This window comes from Emys orbicularis, chromosome 24 (assembly GCF_028017835.1).
Source record: "Emys orbicularis isolate rEmyOrb1 chromosome 24, rEmyOrb1.hap1, whole genome shotgun sequence".
NCBI classification, from domain to species: Eukaryota; Metazoa; Chordata; order Testudines; family Emydidae; genus Emys; species Emys orbicularis.
Window position 1 is genome coordinate 1,698,188 of NC_088706.1, and position 22,112 is coordinate 1,720,299.

Consider the following 22,112-nt stretch of genomic DNA (forward strand, 5'->3'; position numbering starts at 1 on the left):
AGTGCCGCCGAAGACCCGGAGCGTCGCCCCATCAGTAAAAGCGCCGCAGCGGATGGCGCCGCTCCCCCTGTTCCCTCCACCTGGCTACGCCCCTGCCTTTATGTTTCCAAATGCTCTGGAAGCATTTGCTGGGCTAGAAGGACAGAGCGGAGGGAAGAGAGTATCTCCACTCCATAGAGATCCAGAGGGAGCAGCCTCTGTCCGTGCCTAACTCTTGGGAAAGGAATTCTTTGGCAATGTCTTTGTGCGGTATGAGTGTGTGAGCTTGTTAGCTGGATTGTGCACAGGGAGCCAAAGTCAGTGAGATTTGATGACCTCACTCTATTAATGCTCGGGAAGGGGGGCCTGGGGTGAACGATCATTTTAAAAATGTAAAAGCCCTTAAGAACACTTGTGTCTCCTCTGTCCTGTCTCTGCTTCTAGCCTCAGAAGGGGACCGTCAGGACGGCAGCTTGGCATTCAGGGTTTGCTGCCACAGTCCATCCTCCACCAGGGCAGCAGGGCCCCTCCAGCTGGAAGAGGCTTTCAGGGCAACAGAGGGAATCAAGGAATCCTTGCCATCATGGGGTTATTATGGCTGGCCAAGTTCATGCTAGGATGTACAGCACTTTTGTACATGGAACAAGCCCAGGGCCAATATGAAGGGGACTTTCAGACAGACAGATTTGCAGGCTATGAGGAAAGACAGCCAGCAAACAGAGTGAGAAGAAGAGGCCAAGACACTTTACGAGGGTACGTTTAATGTTCATTTATTTTTTATGGTACAGAACTTGGGTTATTAATGTAGCACAGAGTCTGAAGACCAGACCTGCTTTTAAAACTGCCTTTTCTGTATTATGTGTGAGGTCAGCAAAAATTCTGCCCTGCAGCCTTTTCCAAAGCTCCCCTTAGGAGAACAAGCTGATTCCACAGGGGAATTCAGTGTCTGAGGGCACAGAGAGAGCTCCATGTGTTACTCGCCCCTGTTGCAAACCTGAGCAGGGCACAGGAATCAGGCGAGGAGAAGTGATTACTCAGCTGCACTCCCTTGGGTCAGAGTGTCCCAGCAGCAGGGTATGGAGCTTTTCACGTCCAGCTCTCCAATGCCAGTCCAGACCTGGGGCTGTGTTGTCTGCAAGACCTTATCGTCTGGTGGCTGCTCTGGTCTGGTGGCATTGTGCAGCCAGTTGGTGATTCTCAGTGGACAGGAACCCACGTCACAAATCTCATCATGGTCATGGGCTCTTATTGGCAGGTTCATCCAAGGATCAAATGGGCTTGAAAACTGGCAGCCAGAGTGTGGGGCCCCAAGTGAAGGTTGGGGCAAAGTGGCAGGCCATTGTATGGGGAGTTGGTACTGCTGCCCATGCTGTAGCTGGGTTGTCAGCCTGGCACCTCCTGCCATCACTACATGGACTCCAGTGTATTTTGAGTCTGCCTGTCTGGGAAAGCTTTCCTGTGTCAATGTGCAGAACTGGAGCAGCCCCCAGGCCATTCCAAAGGCAATGTTCCCCCCACGCTTGCCTGGGAAGGCTTGTCTCATGGGTTCACTTTTTCTGAATACAGTACCTTCGGCACAGACATGGTCACACATGCAGCACCTGAATTGGAGGGAGCTGGAGCACAGAGGCTAGCAATGGCAGCTGAGGACCAACAGCCAAGGGTGGGCCCTATGGCTGGCTGTATTCATTCCTAGAGTTTGGACATCCATGGTCACTTGCTTGTGCCGCTCTCTGATTCTGAAAAGATGGACAGCAGCTATGGCGCTGCATTTGGAGTGGGTTCGTTTTTTAAAAGTGAGCCACCAAAGGCAGCCCTGAGTTGCTCATTGCCACAGAAGGGCAGGAGTGCACTCCTCCCCTAGAAACACTCACACATTCAGACATTTTCCAGTGTGTCCTTCAGATAACTTGTTAACACTGCTGCTAATCATCGACAAGGGAGCTGGGGGAAGGGAGAGTGTGCAGGGCCATGTTTGAAAAGGAGGAAGATAGCATGGAGTCCTGAGCCGAAGTCCCTCAAGAACTCAGATGTGGATTCCCAGGGCTATACACGAAGGATCACTGAGCCCAGGGTGATGGCTGGGTTTGCTGACACACTAACTGCAGCATTACCTTCTAACTCAGCATCTCATGGAGTGCTGTGCTGTACCTGAGAGAGAGGCGGCAACATGCTGTAGTGAGACAAGTTTTTATTTTGCCTTCATCCCGTGACCTCCGGGGACTTTACTAACATTCACCTGCCTCGCGGCACCCTGGGAGGGAAGGCACGTGTTATTATTGATTGATTTAGGACAAAATGTTCAGAAGCACCTTCATACCGCCAAGGGAAAAAACAAAAAACTTCTTCGGTGGAGTTTAGCTCTTCAAGATTTTGATTTTGAAATTCAACACATTTCAGGGGCTTCTAACAAAGTGGCTGATGCACTCTCCCATTAAAGTTTACCAGACTCAACTGGTTAAAATCGTCCTTGAAATGTGAAAAATCTTGTAGTTTTTACATAATTAGTAGTATATGTAAAGGTGCATGTGTTTTATTCATCTGTTTATTCTAAAGTTTTAGAAAAAAATCACAGCCAGTGCGGTCCAACACTGTCTGAGATTTGGGGGGCGTGTCATAAACAAATAGTTAAGGGTTAATGCCTCTTTTACCTGTAAAGGGTTAAGAAGTTCACCTAGCCTAGCTAACACCTGACCAGAGGAACCAATGGGAGGACAAGATGGTTCAAAAGGAAGGAGGAAAATTCCCTTTGTCTGAGTCAGTTTCACTTTTGACTGGAGTGGGAAAGCTCCAGAATTCAGCCTCTTATCAAGTAGTGAGTATTAGTGAAGGGAATAAATAGGTTTATGTTTATTTTCTTTTGTAACTTGTCTTGTGCAATTAGGGAATAATCAAATTGGGTATTCATTTGTGTAACTAAGTTTTTGTCCAGGGGAACATTCTCTGTGTTTTGAATCTGTTGTCTGTGAGAGTAGCTGGTATGCTAATCTCTCCCAGAGGGTTTTCTTTTACCTTTCTTTTCTTTAATTAAAAGTCTTATTTTTAAGAACCTGATTGATTTTTCCTTGTTTTTAGATCCAAGGGGGTTGGATCTGGATCCACCAGGAGTTGGTAGGAGAAAGGAGGGGGAATGGTTAATTTCTCCTTGTTTTAAGATCCAAGGGGTTTGGATCGGTGTTCACCAGGGAATTGGTAAAGGAGTCTCTCAAGGCTACCCAGGGAAGGGAATCAGTACTTGGGAGTGGTGGCAGCCAGACCAGATCTAAGCTGTTAATCCCATGCAGGTCCCCACATCTCTACCCTAAAGTTCAGAGTGGGGAAGGAACCTTGACAGAAGCCAAGGGCCCATTTTCAAAAGTGACTTAGGAGCCTGAATCCCACTGACTTACAATGAGACTTCAGATCCTCCCTGCTTAAGTGACTTTTGAAAATGGAACTTAGACTCCAAGTCACCTGGAGGCTTTGGAAAATGTATTGGAGGGGCTCTCTGTCATTATAGCTAGCAAACATCAAAATAAATACACTTATACCTATTTTTCAGTGGTTTGAACTATTAAGGCCACACAGTGAGGTTGTGGTAGCATCAGGGACAGAGCTGAGGGTTGTTGGCTCCCAGTCCCTTGCTGGGAGCACTGGACCACACAGCCATCTCTGTGAGTGTCTATTCCATTTTACTTAGTAATCTTTGAAGCTCTCTCTGTAGTATGAGAGAGGACCTGGTTGGGGTAAATGCCAGCTCTGTTTAGAAAAGCCTGTGGAACTGCAAATTAAGGCACTCAAACTGGGGAATCGTTATTTCTTGGTTTTCAGGCAAAATGATGCAGAATATAAAGATGTAAATAGCATTTTGGCAAACCAGAGAACATGTGGAACTTCTTCCCAAAGGCAGTTTCCAAGCTCTGCATCCAGTGACCCAAATCAAGTGTCTTGTTCCAGAGTCCCAGCTTCTCCTTCAGAATTGGGGATTGGTCCTGCTTTGAGCAGGGGGTTGGACTAGATGACCTCCTGAGGTCCCTTCCAGCCCTGATAGTTTATGATTCTATGAATGTCCAGCTCTCTGATAGTCCAAGTCTTTAAGGTCATTTGTCTTTGCCAGTTTCATCAGAAGCATAGCTCTAAAATTGTCTGAGATCAGAAATGGACTAGAAAGCATCATCTCACTGGGTCTGGCAAATGGTTAGCGGTACCACTGTATGGGATTACATAGCTAAACTAAGACTGTACCAAAAGAGACCATCTAATTCAGTGTCCCATCTCCTACAATGGCCTCTTCCAGATTCTTCATAAGAAAGTGTCACCCCCAACACCTTCATTCTGTACCAGACAAATGTGCAACACTACAGCATGGGGAGAAATCTCTTCCTGACTCAGCTTTTGATCAATATATACCCTGAAGCATCAGGATTGATAACTGTTGCCATTTCTAACTGCAGATGCAGAAGAATCAAATCTAGTTCAGAGTCATACTGATAACATAAGAACATAAGAACGGCCATACTGGGTCAGACCAATGGTCCATCTAGCCCAGTATCCTATCTCCTGACAGTGGCCAATGCCAGGTGTTTCAGAGGGAGTGAAGAGAACAGGCAATCATCCAGTGATCCATCCCCTGTCATCCACTCCCAGCTTCTGGAAAACAGAGGCTAGGGACACCCAGAGGATGGGGTTGCATCCCTGACCATCTTGGCTAATAGCCATTGATGGACCTATCCACCATGAACATATCTAGTTCTTTTTTTCAATTCAGTTACAGTTTTGGCCTTCACAACATCCCCTGGCAACAAATTCCACAGGTTGACTGTGCATTGTGTGAAGAAATACTTCCTTTGGTTTGTTTTAAACCCGCTGCCTATTAATTTAATCTCATGACCCCTGGTTCTTATGTTATGTGAAGGAGTAAATAACACTTTCTTAGTTACTTTCTCCACATCGTTCACGATTTTATAGTCTTCTATCATATCCCTCCCTTAGTCGTCTCTTTTCCAAGCTGAAAAGTCACAGTCTTTTTAATCTCTCCTTATACAGAAGCTGTCCCATACCATTAATCACTTTTGTTGCCCTTGTCCGTATCTTTTCCAATTCTAATATAGCTTTTTTGAGATGGGGTGACAAGAACTGCACTCAGTATTCAAGGTTTGGGCATACCATGGATTTATATAGAGGCATTATGATATTTTCAGTCTTATTATCTATCCCTTTCCTAATGGTTCCCAACATTCTGTTCGCTTTTTTGACTGCTGCTGCCCATTGAGTGGATGTTTTCAGAGAACTATTCACAATGACTCCAAGATCTCTTTCTTGAGTGCTAACAGCTAATTTAGACCCCGTCATTTTATATATATAGTTGAGATTATGTTTTCCAATGTGCATTACTTTGCATTTATCAGCATTGAATTTCATCTGCCATTTTGTTGCCCAGTCACCCAGTTTACTGAGATCCCTTTGTAACTCTTTGCAGTCTGCCTTGTAACTTATCGTAGTGTAAGGGCTGGTCTTCACTCAAACCTGCACCAAAACAATGACATTATTTAGTTTAGTTATTTTGGTGCAAGGGTGCATGCAGACCAGCCCTTAGAGCAAGGGAACAGACATTTGAGGGTCTTCAAGTGTTTTTTATGGGGTAGGATAAAATAGGCCATGTGACTAGCCTGTTCTATACCATTACTCTCATTTGTTCTTGTAGCCTGCATCCTCTCATTCCTCTCCTTGCCAGACTGATCCTGTGAACACTTTCACAATGAGTAACTTTACTTACTTTAGTAGTCATAGAATCATAGAATATCAGGGTTGGAAGGGACCTCAGGAGGTATCTAGTCCAACCCCCTGCTCAAAGCAGGACCAATCCCCAACTAAATCATCCCAGCCAGGGCTTTGTCAAGCCTGACCTTAAAAACCTCTAAGGAAGGAGATTCCACCACCTCCCTAGGTAACCCATTCCAGTGCTTCACCACCCTCCTAGTGAAAAAGTTTTTCCTAATATCCAACCTAGACCTCCCCCACTGCAATTTGAGACCATTACTCCTTGTTCTGTCATCTGCTACCACTGAGAACAGTCTAGATCCATCCTCTTTGGAACCCCCTTTCAAAGCAGCTATCAAATCCCCCCTCACTCTTCTCTTCTGCAGACTAAATAATCCCAGTTCCCTCAGCCTCTCCTCATAAATCATGTGCTCCAGCCCCCTGATCATTTTTGTTGCTCTCCACTGGACTCTTTCCAATTTTTCCACATCCTTCTTGTAGTGTGGGGCCCAAAACTGGACACAATACTCCAGATGAGGCCTCACCAATGATGAATAGAGGGGAATGATCACGTCCCTCAATCTGCTGGCAATGCCCCTCCTTATACAACCCAAAATGCTGTTATGCTTCTTGGCAATAAGGGCACACTCTTGACTCATATCCAGCTTCTCGTCCACTGTAACCCCTAGGTCCTTTTCTGCAGAACTGCTGCCTAGCCATTCAGTCCCTAGTCTGTAACAGTGAATGGGATTCTTCCGTCCTAAGTGCAGGACTCTGCACTTGTCCTTGTTGAACCTCATCAGATTTCTTTTGGCCCAATCCTCTAATTTGTCTAGGTCCCTCTGTATCCTATCTCTATCCTCCAGCATATCTACCACTCCCAGTTTAGTGTCATCTGCAAACTTGCTGAGGGTGCAGTCCACGCCATCCTCCAGATCATTAGTGAATCATTATTGTCCCTATAACACAATAAAGTGTGCAGGCCCATTCTGTTTACTCTCTCCTGTTATGGAAGTTGGCTGGTTGGAAAATGGAGAAAATGCAGAAAATTTTGTTTTTTTAGCAAAAATTTTAATACCAAAAATTTTGGCTGAAAAATTAAATATTTTTATTCAGCTATGGTGCATCATGGGATATGTAGTCCTGCTGTGGAGCCCAGCCATTAAGGAGTGCGGGGAAAAGAGGAAACTGACTTTCAACCTCCATGAGACACTACAGCAACATCTCCAGAACAAAATATTTTGTTTTTCATCCAAAAATATTTCAGTTTTCAGGCCTTTATTTTTTTTTATGAAAATTCAGAATTTCCCATGGAAAGCAGATACTTGCCAGAAAAAAACACTTTTTTGTCAGGAAACAATTTCATCAATGGAAAAATTTTGACCAATGCTGGTCCTGCACCGTCAGAGCACTCTAACCATTTTGCTTGCATGAATTTTATAAACAATATTTTCCCTTTTTACATTACATTTCGCACTTTCCATACTGAAGGATCGCAAAGCATTTCGTAAAGTTAACACACTGTTTGCAGGGTTCACTTCATCCATCACGGAAATGCTGCTACCTCTGGGGTGGAACACAACAAGGGTAACAGTATACAGTGACAGTATAGGACACAAAGTGAAGCAACATACCTTATCCCAGGGAGTTTAGGGAAACAGGATGTAGTTACTTTTATCCTGGATTGGCAGGGAGAGGGACTAGATAACTTAATAGCTCTTCTCCATCTCTGACTTTTCTGAGTTAGAATTTGAACATGATACAGGGATTCTAACCCAATTCCTCTGAAAAGTGCCCTGGGATTTTTAATGACCCCAGGATTGCACCTCATTGGAAAACAGTATAGTACCTCCCATACAGCACAGTGGCCTTAGCAACATGCTAGAATGTTAACTGCAGGTGGGACATCCGAAGGCTCTGGAAGGTGCCCAACACTCATTAGCTTTTTAGGTTCCTATCTCCCATAGGCTCTTTCAGAAATCCCACCGTACATGTTCACGCAGAGGGAAGAGCTCTGCCTACTGGCTCCCCAGCTCTACTTCCTGTAGCCCAATGACTTCCCCTTGGAGGGCTCCCATAAAAGCCCTGATACAGCCCAGTACATCTTAGCTTGTGTGCTGTGATGCGGATTACACACCACAAGGTAGTGTGGCTGCTGTCTCAGTTCCTGATCTACTCTCCCTTAGTACCAACTCACTTTGGGTGTGTCCACTCAGGAACTCGGTACCAGTACAAATACACAGGACTCTTCTGTGTCATAGGATTTAACGCAAGACACATCCCTCTTATTATTCCCCCTCTGACCCATGCTACTCCTCAATGCCCAGCTCTATAGTCAACAGGGAATAGCTAAAAACAACTGAATCTAGAATAGCTACAGTAGAGGAGTCAGGGTGATTAGGGAATAGGGGGCACGGCTGCAGAAATGCAGGAAAGGAGACGACTTATATTTCTCCTGGCAGTGCAATATCGTGCTCTGTGCCTCCTCACAACTCTGCTTCACAAAGTTCCTCTCGCACAAGGAAAGACTCAGCAAAATAAATGAGCCTCTGATTCACAAATTACTTTACAATACTAGCTAATAAAGCAAGAGGTGGCCATAAATCATTCCCAAAGCGGCACACTCTGTCATAAAATTCATTACAGTAGAAGACAATTTAATATGACTAACTCCTTCAGGAACAGTGCTTGACAAATCCATTTGCGATGCAGGATCTTAAAAGGATTATTACGTTAATGAACTATTTAATGGTTTTCAACAGCAAGAATGGGTTTAACAAGGGGGGAAGAAAGGGTCATTAGAGCGTCTGCAGCCCAGCTGAGCCCTGCACTGGAAATGCTCTTTCCTGTGAGCTAATGGCTGCTTCTTTTCACCTATCAGAATGAAGGATCAGCTACAGCCTTAATTCGAAAACTACTAATTATGCCATGGCTATTAGTTATTAAACAGGGTCTGCAATCAGTGACACCTCATGAAAGGAAGGGGCCATTTGGGGAGAAAAAGCATTTCTCAGAGCCCTGGATTCATTCTGATTGAAGAAAGAAGAAGGGTTCTTTACAGAAGGGTGCCACAGTGCCAAGGAAGCAAATGGAGAGAACCAGTGTTTGAGGGCACTGGCAAAGCTGGCATGTTCAGATGACACTCAGAGACAGACAGCACACAGCCATGCAAGAGGATCAGGGTGTGCCTGACTCAGAGCAGCGCAGGTTGGAGCCCACCTGGAGGTAGCCCCAGGAGACTGGCGAGTTCACAAACTGCTGCCCTACACAATTTCTATTGGCATCTTCTGAGTCACCTCAGAAGGGAGGGAACGGGAGTGACTGGACTGCAAAGTGAATGTAGCGAGGGTCACCCGCGGCTGCTAGGCCTCCTGACCCTGATTCTGCCCCACGGCCCAGCCCTGCTCCCAGCCAAAGGGAGATGGTTGCAGTTCTTTGATGTAGGGTTGCTTGGCCCCAGCACAAGGCACAGCAGGAGGGGTCGTGGTGCTAGCAGAGACTTGGGCATAGCGGGGTTCAGCTCCATCATGCCGCCAGCTCAGCCCGGTGCATTCCAAGTCCCCCCAGTACCCGTCTTACACTGGTGTAAGTGGCTGGTATGAGACATGCTTATGCCATCTTTGCCAGCTCCATACCAGTGGCTCTCTGGCCGGTTCAAGGCCCATGTGCACGTAACGTGCAAACAGCACAAAGTGGCCTTAGCAGAGCCAAGAATCTGGGCCCTTGAGCTTGAAAAAATCCTTGTGCACAAAGGCAATGTGATTGGTTAGGATACCGACTCCTCCAGTGGAAGCCAAAGTGCATTCTTACTATTGCCTGCCCATGGCTACGTACGAGGGAGGCAGGGATGCAATTTGGGCAATTTAAAGGAATCTGGGCTGTTGTAAAATGGGGAACATTGCCCTCTGTGCTCCTTTAGGTCCCGTTCCCACCTCCCTCACTTCCCCTCCGTGCACCACGGTCCTATTCAGAAAACAGGGATAATGATATTTCCCTGCATCCCGGATGTCGCCAGAGACTTGTTCAATGCACGTAAAACCCAGTGAGAGGGACAGACTAGTGCTATCACTATGTAACTGGTCGGTCTCAAAATGTGATTGCAAATGGGGAATCATCATCTGTTGGGTGTGTTCTCAGTGGGGTCCAGCAGGGATCATTTTGGGACATCTGCTATTTAACATTTTTATTAATGACCTGGAAGAAAACATCAAATCATCACTGGTAAAGTCTGCAGATGGCACAAAAACTGGGGGAGTGGTAAATACTGAAGAGGATAGGTTTCTGATACTGAGCGATCTGGATCATTTGGTAAACTGGGTGCAAGCAAACCCTATATATTTTAATGAAGTTAAATATAAATGTATACATCTAGGAACAAAGAATGTCGGCCATACTTACACAACGGGGGACTCTATCCTGGGAAGCAGACACTCTGGAAGAGATTTGGGGGTTGTGGTGGCTAATCAGCTGAACATGAGCTCTCACTGCAACACTATGCCCAAAAGGGCGAATGTGATCCTTGGATGCATGTACAGGGGAATCTCGACTAAGAGTAGAGAGATTATTTGACCTCTGTATTTGGCACTGGTGTGACCGCTGTGGGAATCCTGTGTCCAGTTCTGGTGCCTGCAATGCAAGAAGGATGTGGATAAATTGGAGAAGGTTGAGAGAAGAGCCACGAGAATGCTTAAAAGATTAGAAAACCTGCATTACAGTGATAGACTCAAGGAGCATTAAGGGTTAAGGGTGACTTGATTACAATCTATAAGTACCTACATGGGGAACAAATATTTGATAATGGGCTCTTCAGTCTAGCAGAAAAGGTATAACTTAATCCAGTGGCTGGAAGCTGAAGCTAGACAAATTCAGACTGGAAATAAGGTGTAAAGTTTTAACAGTGAGAGTCATTAACCATTGGGACAATTTACCGAAGTTCATTGTCGATTCTCCATCACTTACAATATTTAAATCATGAACGGCTGGGGTTTTCTCTAATTCAAACAGGAATTGTTTGGGGGAAGTTCTCTGGCCTGTGCTATACAGGAGATCAGAGAGATGATCACTGGCCTTGGAATCTATTAAACTGGTTGAACAGCAGCAAATGCCTCTTGCAGTTTCTTAGTGCTCACAGCTCACTCCTCCCCGTATCCAATATTTATTACTAACCCTCCTCAATGGCTTGCTGCCTGACGGAGGCCAGCATAGAAGCTGTAGCTCTGTTTAGAGGTAGGCATTAGCATCCCACTTGGGCAAAACGCATGACTCACTGAGCCCAAATGACAGTTATTGTTATATGTATGCAGGCACTTTGTGTTTATTTGAAACATGCATACTTGCTTGCATCAGATTCCCGACACAGAAACAGGAATCCAAGCTTCTTTTCAAGCAAAGGGCTGCAAGAGAGGGTCAAAAGTTTAATGATTCTTGGGCTGATCCTGCTCCATTGAAGTCAAGGGCAGAACTTCCATTGTCTTCGTTCAAACAAGGACCAAACCTTAATCCACAGGAGAGCTCCATCAGCTCCCTCAGCTTACATACGCCATGTTACCAACTCTGGTGATTTTATCATGAGTCTTGTGATATTCAGCATTTTTCTGAAAGCACCAGCCTCCGGAGTCTTGTGCAAACAGCAGAATCTTGAGCTTTCATTTTTTAAATTATTGAAATAGTTCTAGAGAAAAGCTTGAAAACTTGACCCCCAACGAGTCAAAAGACAGAACGCAAAATAAAAAGCACCTTCCATGTATTATTTTTTTTTAAATCTCATCATTTTAAAACTAATCTTATGATTGTGGGGGCCTGACTCCTGATTTTTGCATGTGTGGGGTTGGCCAGGCTGCCTGCAGCACCTTGGGATGTGGTGTGGCATGAGGGTCAAACCAGAGTTATGTTAATCACCTGGAAAGCGAAACCCTGCAGTGTCTGATGAGACCTGACAGAGTGCAGTCACATCAGAGCAAATAAGGAACAAGACTCCAGAATTTGTTCTGAACTGTTGCCTGGCTGTGATGGGGGGCTCACAGTTCCCCAGACATCCTTTATTCTTTTATTATGAGCTACCTCAATGTATGTCAATGTACTTGGGCTTCCCTGTGAATCTCCAGGCAGAACTCAAGCTGTGCCTTGCGCATTTTCTCTCACCACAATCAACAAGACAAGTTCTGGTAGGGAAGAGCATGGCCAAAGCTTTCCCCTCATCCTCCACCCACATTCCTGCATGGCCCCGATGTCTCAGTGCACCAGGGTCTATTAAAGCCAGGAGTCTGGAGTGAAGACACATCAGCTGTGGAATTGGTTCATTAAAGATTCAATCTGAGCTGTTTTCAGTGTGGTCAGAATGTGTCTAAAGCCTCTTGTAAGCCACAAAAAGGAAGCTTACAAGAAGTGGAAACTTGGACAGATGACTAGGGAGCAGTATAAAAATATTGCTCGAGCATGCAGGGGTGTAATCGGGAAGGCCAAAACACAACTGGAGTTGCCGCTAGCAAGGGATGTGAACAGTAACAAGAAGGGTTTCTACAGGTATGTTAGCAACAAGAAAAAGGTCAGGGAAAGTGTGGGACCCTTACTGAATGGGGAAGGCAACCTAGTGACAGATGATATGGAAAAAGCTGAAGTACTCAATGCTTTTTTTGCCTCGCTCTTCACAGACAAGGTCAGCACCCACACTGCTGTCCTGGGCAACACAGTGTGGGGAGGAGGTGAATAGCAGCCCTCAGTAGTGAAAGAACAGGTTAAGAACTATTTAGAAAAACTGGACATGCACAAGTCCATGGTTCCGGATCGAATGCATCCGAGGGTGCTGAGGGAATTGGCTGATGTGATTGCAGAGCCATTGGCCATTATCTTTGAAAACTCATGACGATTGGGGGAGGTCCCAGACGATTGAAAAAAGGCAAATATAGTGCCCATCTTTAAAAAAGGGAAGAAGGAGAACCCGGGGAACTACAGACCAGTCAGCCTTACCTTAGTCCCTGGAAAAATCATGGAGCAGGTCCTCAAGGAAACCATTTTGAAGCACTTGGAGGAGAGGAAGGTGATCAAGAACAGTCAACATGGATTCACCAAGGGCAAGTCATGCCTGACCAACCTGATTGCCTTCTATGATGAGATAACTGGCTCTGTGGATATGGGAAAAGCAGTGGATGTGATATATCTTGATTTTAGCAAAGCTTTTGATACGGTCTCCCACAGTATTCTTGTCAGCAAGTTAAAAAAGTCTGGATTGATGAATGGACTATAAGGTGGATAGAAAGCTGTCTAGATTGTCAGGCTGGGGGAGAGGTAGATATGCTGGAGGGTAGGGATAGGGTCCAGAGTGATCTAGACAAATTGGAGGATTGGGCCAAAAGAAATCTGATGAGGTTCAACAAGGACAAGTGCAGAGTCCTGCACTTAGGATGGAAGAATCCCATGGACCGCTACAGGCTGGAGACCGACTGGCTAAGCGGCAGTTCTGCAGAAAAGGACCTGGGGATTACAGTGGATGAGAAACTGGATATGAGTCAGCAGTGTGCCCTTGTTGCCAAGAAGGCTAATGGCATATTGGGCTGCATTAGTAGGAGCATTGCCAGCAGATCGAGAGAAGTAATTATTCCCCTCTATTTGTCACTGGTGAGGCCACATCTGGAGTATTGCTTCTAGTTTTGGGCCCCCCCACTACAGAAAGGATGTGGACAAATTGGAGAGAGTCTAGCGGAGGGCAATGAAAATGATTAGGGGGCTGGGGCACATGACTTATGAGGAGAGGCTGAGGGAACTGGACTTGTTTAGTCTGCAGAAGAGAAGGGTGAGGAGAGATTTAATAGCAGCCTTCAACTACCTGAAGGGGGGTTCCAAAGAGGATGGAGCTCAGCAGTTCTCAGTGGTGGCAGGTGACAGAACAAAGAGCAATGGTCTCAAGTTGCAGTGGGGGAGGTTTAGGTTGGATATTAGGAAACACTATTTCACTAGCAGGGTGGTGAAGCACTGGAATGGGTTCCCTAGGGAGGTGGTGGAATCTCCTTCCTTAGAGGTTTTTAAGGCCTGGCTTGAAAAAGCCCTGGCTGGGATGATTTAGTTGGGGTTGGTCCTGCTTTGAGCAGGGGGTTGGACTAGATGACCTCCTGAGGTCCCTTCCAATCCTAATCTTCTATGATTCTATGATTCCATGATTCTTTAACAGATCAAGGCAGCTCCCTGGCTAGTGTACTCCTCACATGTGACTCCTGTTGTAAAGACTGAGATCAAAGTATTACCAACAATGGCAGGAACAAAAGTGAGGGCAATAAATGGACGCTTTTAACTTTGTGCTCTTATTTCCCCAACCTTTCTTTGGTGCCTTGGTTTTAGCCCATGAAAGCTTATGCTCAAATAAATTTGTTAGACTCTAAGGTGCCACAAGTACTCCTCGTTCATTTTGTAGACAGTTGATCTTGGACCTCTGAGTTAAACTGGTCTGTCTTGTTACCAGCAGCAAATGCAGAAGGCTCTTGCCTTATTTTGCCATATTTTGCATGGCAGACCTTTATCTGGAATGGACATTAGTAGGTTATGGGGGTTTTATTCAAATGTTTTAAGAAATGGTTTTGAAGTTTTGATTTGTTTCAGAGGTTTAAGAAAAAACATATGGAAGAGTTGGTGGTACTACTTTCCAGATGATGCTCTTGTGAAATTCCTGGAAATACGTTACATTTTTAGTCTGTTTTCAAAGAAAAGTCCTCCTTGTGGTTGGTTCCTTTACTGATATATGAGTTTTTAACATAATTTTGCCCAAATCAAATTTGACTTTACTAACCCTTAATTGAAAAAGATCCATAAATGTACAAATAACTGAACTGAAAGGAAGCAAGCAGATTAACTGACAAAGAGAGGGTGCATAGCTAAAGGTTTTATAGAAACTCACTGCTAAAAAAAGCTGGAACATTAATGTGTTTGAACTGCGCACTAAGCAAAGCACTCTGAATCCAAAAGCGAGTAAGGATTTTTAAAAAGATTTTTCTCTGCATTTTTCCTCATTCCTTTTATGATATTAAAAATATTTTCCCATTTTAAAAAAATTATTTCACTTGCTCTCTTTAATCTTGATTTGCTGTTCAACTTGCTGAGGAGACAGACTTGACTTTCCGAGACAGTGTCTGTAACAATGAGATGTTGAAAAGAGTATTAAACAGAGGGGCTCATTGTGATGGGGATATAGTGATTAATCCTGCAAACACTTACTGTATACTGTAATCCCACTGGGAAAGCCAGGACTACTCATAGGAGAAGAGTTGGTGGTCGTGGTGACTTATTACTGTTTACTTTATCGGTTTGTTCTAAAACCTCTTCTGTTGACCCCTCAGTGTGGGACAGGACTTCCGATTTGTCACCCAAAAAGGATAGCTCTGAGTAGGGATCTCCCCCACATCCTCTGCAGTGAAGACCAAGGCAAAAAATTCATTTTCTGCAATGGCCTTGTCTTCCTTGATTGCTCCTTTAATACCTTCATTCTCTAGTGGCCTCACTGCCTCTTTGGCAGGCTTCCTGCTTCCAACGTTCTTCCAGTGTAGTCTAGTTGGAATCAGAACTACCAAAGTCAGACCCAAAGTATGTCTAACTGTCTTGATTTTCCCCCTGTTGAATAGTTAGTGAGTACAATCTGCATATAACTCATCACAGGATCCTTGATAGTCAGGATTATCTGAGCACCTGACTGCTGTCAGGGACTTTTGGTGGGTTAGTTTTTTACTGCTACATCTGCTTATGTAATCTGAATAGTTCTGAGGTAGGTGTTAGAACTCGGTTTTCTTGAAGGTAGAGGTCTAGCTGCTGGAAGGGAATCTGAAATTGCTGAAATCTAAATCTCTTAACCACATCTCAAAAACTTTTCAGCACAATCTTATTCAAACACTCTCTAGAGCAGTGGCCAGCCACATTTTGGTGGCTCTCATTTTAATCTTTTGGTTTATGAAGCCTTATTGGTAGCCACCAAACTAGAAGAGTTTACAGGTCCAATTCTTCTATCCCATCCTCCAGACTTACCTCAGTATGCTTCAGCTAATTTCATTGTCATTACTCCTGATTTACACGGGGGTAAGCGAGTGGAGAATCAGGCCCTGTGGCTTGCCCGGAAGCCTTGTTTTCAGGATCTATAAGACATATTTGTTCTGTAGTAAAGTAGAAGGAATATTTTCCATTTTGCCATCACGCAAAGAAGTGTCCAGACTTCTGGTGATTGCAATTTTCAGATCCGCACCCAGGCTCCAGGAGACCACAGTGCCATTATCTTGGGATCCAGCTCCCATGGCCAAGCGGGAGAACTGGACAATAATATTCCATCAAAAGTGTTTTTCATGGAAAATTGGTGTTTGACAAAATGCAAGTTTTCATGAAAAGTCTCTGTTTTCATTGGAAATTTCATTTTTTCTTTGAAAAATTGAATGTGTGAAAATGAAAATATTTCAGTTTGGGAAAGCTGCTGCAATGCCTCATGGGATTTGTAGTTTGGTTCCCTCATCTGCCCATTCTCCTCTATGGGGCAAGGCTCCCGGGTGGACTACATCTCCCATGTTCCACCCTCACCAGAAATTCCCATGGTACACTCCCTCCACTGCCAAGATTATTTTGGATTTCAGACATTTTTAGGTGTAGGATGAACTTTTTTTGTATTTGAATTTCTGCCAAAAAAAAAATCAAAATTTTCTGTGGAGGAAAAGAAATGTGTTTTTTACCTGCTCTACTGAAGGCGTCCACAGAACCTGGAGGTCCTGGAGGCGTCCACAGAACCAGAGCTTGGGCCTGGGTAGAACTCCTCACCCCTTAGAAACAACTAGCACATCCTCCGGGGCAAGCACCAGCAGAAGAGTCAATGTGCCAAGGCAAACAGCCTGAGGAAGAGCGATGCGGCCTGGTGGAGAGCACCGAGACGCATTGTCCCTCACTCCCAGCCTTGCCTGCTCCCGCTTGTGACCTCGAAGAGCCACGCATTGCCAGGACCTCAGCCAGATGTCTCAGGCTAGGTCTACACTACCCGCCTGAATCGGCAGGTAGAAAGCGACCTCTCGGGGATCGATTTATCGCGTCCCGTCGGGACACGACAATCGATCCCCGAATCGACGCTCTTACTCCACCGGCGAAGGTGGGAGTAAGAGCCGTCGACGGGAAGCCGCGGAGGTCGATTTTGCCACCGTCCTTACAGCGGGGTAAGTCGGCTGCGATACGTCGAATTCAGCTACGCTATTCGCGTAGCTGAATTTGCGTATCTTAAATCGACCCCGCCCCTGTAGTGAAGACATAGCCTCACTCTCACGAGAGGCAGACCGAGAGAAGTTGTGCACAGACCTACATGGCCTGAAACAACATTTGATTTGATTTTTTTAAACTGGGGGTAAATCGCCCCTTGTCTAGACGCCAGACCAGCTTTCTGAGTCACATTTTTATTTAGTAAAATGTCCACTCCTTGAAAGGCTGCCACGCCCCTTTTACTTGCGTTTGAGAGAATCACTGTTCACTAGAATCTAAACTGGCTAGACGTCTGGGTCAGGCCAGATTGTAAAGCAGTTCTGAGTCTGTTTTACAAGAGCCATTCGCCACTTTGCAGCAATCTGCCAGTGCTGGGTAGCCTGGAATCCATATTTCGCTTGGCAGCAGGGCTAGCAGGCCACAGCTAACCAGGGATTTAATTTCAACAGAACGATTAAAAGTCTGTGCCTTTAATAGAGGTCTTGGCTGCTCATATTCCTTCCATGGCTGGAGACTGGGGTCTCCAATACGTGGGAATGTCATCCTTGCTCCAACAGAGCTCCAAGTTGAGATGACTTTAATAAATCACTGGAAGAGGTGAGGTGGAAAGTTTCTCAGCTTTCAACTCTGCATGGCTTGTGACAAATATGGCCAGAACTGCAGGCTGCAAGATACTCCAGACCAGGCAGCTTGCTAAAAGTTTACTTCCATGGTGATCTGTGAGTTAGCCATTGTAAAAAATACAAGCCACGTAAACCTTCAGGGCAAAGTCCTGGCCTTGGAGGGAGAGAGTGGAGTGGAGTCAGCAGTAGGGCAGCTTCCTAGCCCTCCTGGCTACTAATGGGCAGGAAGGCACAGAGCAGCAAGCAGGACCATGCTCTGCAATGCAGCTACGGCAGCTCCGAAAAGAGAGCAATGCATACACCCTCCAGGGTGTCCTGTCTGACACAGCATGGGCCCTGGCTGCTTCCTCATGCAGGTACCATGTAGATCACTCAAGAGATGGCTAGGAAGGGATCCTGGCCTGGTGCTGTGTGGGTGTGTCTGGGGATGGAGATGCTCCCTGGATCTTCTCTCTGCTGCTTTGCACAGCTGCACAAGGCAGAGCAGAACGGTGCCCCCCTGCCTCTATGCACTGTGTGTCTGTAAATAGAGTGATATGTATATGCATATTTGTAAAAATCACATGAATGTCAGGTAAGAGTGCTAGTTAGGGCCAAAACTCTGCACATGTGCACACAACCACCAGACTAGCATGCACAGCATGAATTTTACATGCACAGTTGTGTGAATGTGCCTGTAACTTTGGGTCCAAGTTTTGAAATGCATGCCTAGAAAACAGTTTATTCAGGGATGTATGACAGGGCCTTGAACGTGTCAGGTCATTTGACTCTCTCTCTGCTGCTGATTCTCACTAACCATTCTTTGGAGTGGTAGATTGCAATGGCTTCCTTTGTGTCCAAGTGTCCAGAGAGCTGTTGGATCTTACTTTCCCTAGGCTAGAGCTGAGGTTTTCTCTTCAAGGTGTACACTTGTAGCTGCTGCATCTAGCCATTCTGCGACTCAAATCAAGGCATCCAAAACCTAGAAAAAACCCGATATATTTGCTTGGCAATATTATAGCAGTAGAGAGAAAACTAGAAAATTAAAGACAAAATCTGGCTTGTTGCAATACAACAAAAAGAGTTGGTTTAAATGTTTAAAGATGACCCGCAAAAAGGAGAAACGATGGTGTTTGGGCTTTTCTGATGTGTGAAGATGGCCCGTCAGGATGAAAAGGTAAATACACCATATAAGGGTTAACTACACCAATTGCAGAAAGTGACCATCTGGGCCAAGTTCATCTCTAGGGACTGACATCAGTGGAGTTACAGCAGCCTGGAATCTGGCCCATTGTCTCCTACAGGAAGCTTGAGTTTAACCCCCTGCCCCAAGAGGTTTTCTCATACCCACTTGTGGTGGGGGCAGGGGTGAAAGTAAGTTAAAGGACTTACTGGTACGACGGAGTCCTGAGCAGGGGGAGGGGCCTCAACTGGAAGGGGCATGGCCTCAACCAGAAGAGGCGGAGCTTTTCGATCCCAGGGCCCTTTAAATCGAGATTTAAAGGGCCCTGGGCTCCGGCTGCGGTACTGGCAGCTGGGAGCCCGGGGCCCTTTAAATCACTGCCAGAGCTACCAGTTCCAGAGGCGGAGGGGGCTCCGGCGGCAATTTAAAGGGCCTGGGATGGTAGTGGCGGCCAGAGCCCTGGGCCCTTTAAATTGCCACCAGAGCCATGCTGCCGGAGCCCTGGGGTAGCGGCAGCAGGGCTCGGGCAGCAATTTAAAGGGCCCATGGCTCTGCCTGCTGCTACCACCCCAGGCTCTTTAAATCGCTGCCCGAGCCCCGCTGCCGGAGCTGGTGGAGATTTAAAGGGCCCAGGGCGGTAGTGGCGGCTGGAGCCCCAGTCCCTTTAAATCGCTGCCCGAGCCCCGTAGCCGGAGCCTTGGGGTAGCGGCGGCAGCCAGGACCCCGGGGCTCCGTTGGCAATTTAAGGAGCCTGGGACTCCACTGCGGTAGCGGCGGCTGGGAGCCCCTGGCCCTTTAAATCACTGCCGGAGCTCCTGGCCACCACTGCTACCTCAGGGCTCCGGCAGCAGGGCTCAGGCGGCGATTTAAAGGGCCCGGGGCTCCAGCCGCTGCTGGGAGCCCAAGGCCCTTTAAATTGCCACCTGGGGAAGCTGGTCCAGTACGGCGCACCGGGTTGTACCGGCTTCCTTTCACCTCTGGGTGGGGGAGTCTCACAGGATCACTGAGCAGCAGCAACACTGAAGGTTTCTCTATTCATTAGTCCCTCTTTCAGTGGTGAGAGCTGCTGGGCTTCCTTGTCCATGCCTGAGGCCAGCGTGTTGCTCAATTCATTTATATGCTGGTTATTGTTTTAGGACTAGAATTGTAATTTCCCATCCTCTTGTCTTCCTTGTAATCAGCTAGTCCAGGAACAGGGACTCACCTCTCACTTTATTCTGATTTCTGTGTCTCTTGGAGGAGGGCAGCCATAGCTGGATCTGTCACAGCGCACAGATCTCTGTCTTTAAGAGTTCCAGGGCTGACAGGCAGGCTAGCCATAGGGTCCTGAGACCAAGAGTCTGTCTACACGGCTAGCCAGAATAACTGGTCTGGAATAACTATTCTGCTATAGCTCTTCTGCAATGAGCATTCACACAGAGAGCTATTCTGGAAGAGTTGTAGTGCTCCAAATTCACATCCTGCCTTACTCTGGAGTGACTTTCCCATGGAGACAAGCCCTAAGAGGTTGTTGGGAAGCTGCAGGAGTGTATTTATTAGCCAGCACAATCTGAGGGCCAAGTTCTGGCCTTACCGTCATAAGGTGCTGTAGGGAAGGGTGCAGAGTGGGATGTCTCAGCTCTGAGTGACTCTGCCCATGTGGGGCAGGATGGCTGAGGAGCTGGGATGCTCCCTGATACATCCCCCAGTAAACACCTCTTGCTGGCAGGAGGGCAGGGATTTAGCCTGTTCGCATGTGGCCTCTCACACCTCTGGAGTGTTGCCGGACTCCTTGCCTTGTGCTCGTTCTTACTGTTTGATTGTACTTTTGGGGGGGAGGGTCACACTGAATTGTTTGTGATTTACACATGGTGAATGAGATCAGCATCAGGCCTTAGAAATGTGCAGTTTGTTTTTTTAAAAGGCTCACAAAGTACAGTTTATAGAAGCGCATCCAGCCCTGATGTACAATACCCACCCATCCCCCTCTGCCCTTCCCCCAACATTCCCAGCACCCCTAAGGCAAGTCGAAGGAGGGGGAGGGTTGCAAGCAAAGTGAAATCCTGGCTTCTCTGCACTCTCTGAGAGCCTCGGACAGAATCTGGAGTCACGGGTCAGCAGAGCAGGTCCCAACGGGATTCCAGTCGCTGCTGAGCCATTCCAGAGCTTCCCTTCCCAGCGTGAAACAGCTTCTTCTGAGATGTGGGGATTTCTGAGACACTCACCCTAGTGCACAATGTTAGGGGCTGCAGGTTGTTTCCACTGAGCAAGAATAATCAGGTAGCTGGATTCAGGGGCCACAGTGATGCTGGGGAGAGGGAGAGGGAAAGGGAGGAGGCACACTGCCAGCCCTGGAGGGGCTAGAGGCATAGGCATGTGAATGGCCGAATGCCTCCAGGGGCCTGGGGAAGAACCTTCTGTGCTGGAGAGTGGCTCTTGCTACACCTTTGAAAAGATGCTCATCCAGCAGCCAGGAGGTAAAATGTCTCCAGGGGCCACAGTTCAGGGACTGGGCAGCATCCAGATTAGGACCCTGGATTTCAGTGGGGTCACTGCTTGGTAAAGTGTAGTTAATTTTCCTGGAATGGGGGTGTGTTGAAACCCCCCAGGTCCGGTTCTCCTGCTTCTCGGGTCGAAGTCACTGCAGTGAGCTCAGCACAGCTCTGCTGCCTCTGCAAAGGGGCTTCGGGCATTGAAGAAGTAGCTGATGTGGACGTTCTTGTTTCAATGAGAGTGACTCAGCTGAGTGTGTCCCAGAGGTCAGCACCTCTCTGCTCAGGCTGTCATCCTCCGAGAACGTGATCATGAAGCTGCACAGGACCCACTGTGCTTCTGGAGTGGGACTTGGGGCCACAGTGGGGTCCCAGCAAAGCCAGATGTGTAGGGAGTCTCTGCATCCTTTCTTCAGCCTGCCTCAGAGCACCCGTGGGGAATATCAGAAAAGAATCTTCATTTATTTTCATTTGACATCTATTTCCTGCCTCTCTGTGCTGCCCCATCTTCCTCTCTCGGCTACCCCATCTTCCTCTCTGGACTGCCCCAGCTTTTCCACCCTGAAAAGATGTTACTGTTTGGACCATGTTCAGAGCATGAGAAAAGTCACTGGCAGCAGAGTGCCGAGCACCAGCTACAAGCACTGGGCCTGCTTTGGCACTGCCTTGCACAGGTGTCAGTGGCCACAGGGCAGCAGAGTGCTCCTACAATGCTGCCATCTGGATGGAGGAGGACGGGGGCATTTTACACCCCTAGGATCTGGTGCAAGGCAGTCAGGGAGCAGGCTCAGGCTATGTCCACACTACAGATGCTACAGTGGCACAGCTATGGCATTGCAGCTGTGCTACTGTGATGCTATAGTGTAGACGCTTCCTACATCAACAGAAGCACTTTCTCCATAACGATCATTAATCCACTGCTCTGAGAGGTGATAG

The 22,112-nt window shown here is 46.8% G+C and overlaps 1 protein-coding gene across 1 annotated transcript in view; it reads left to right on the plus strand.

Annotated features, from left to right (window-relative positions):
* Positions 1-562: 562 nt before the first annotated feature.
* The window catches only part of FBN3 (fibrillin 3), a 259,180-nt gene continuing 237,630 nt past the window's right edge, over positions 563-22,112 (plus strand). Inside the window, exon 1 of the mRNA XM_065422247.1 lies at positions 563-732. Within this exon, the coding sequence (XP_065278319.1) occupies positions 563-732 (170 nt within the window). The remainder of the gene's footprint in view (positions 733-22,112) is intronic.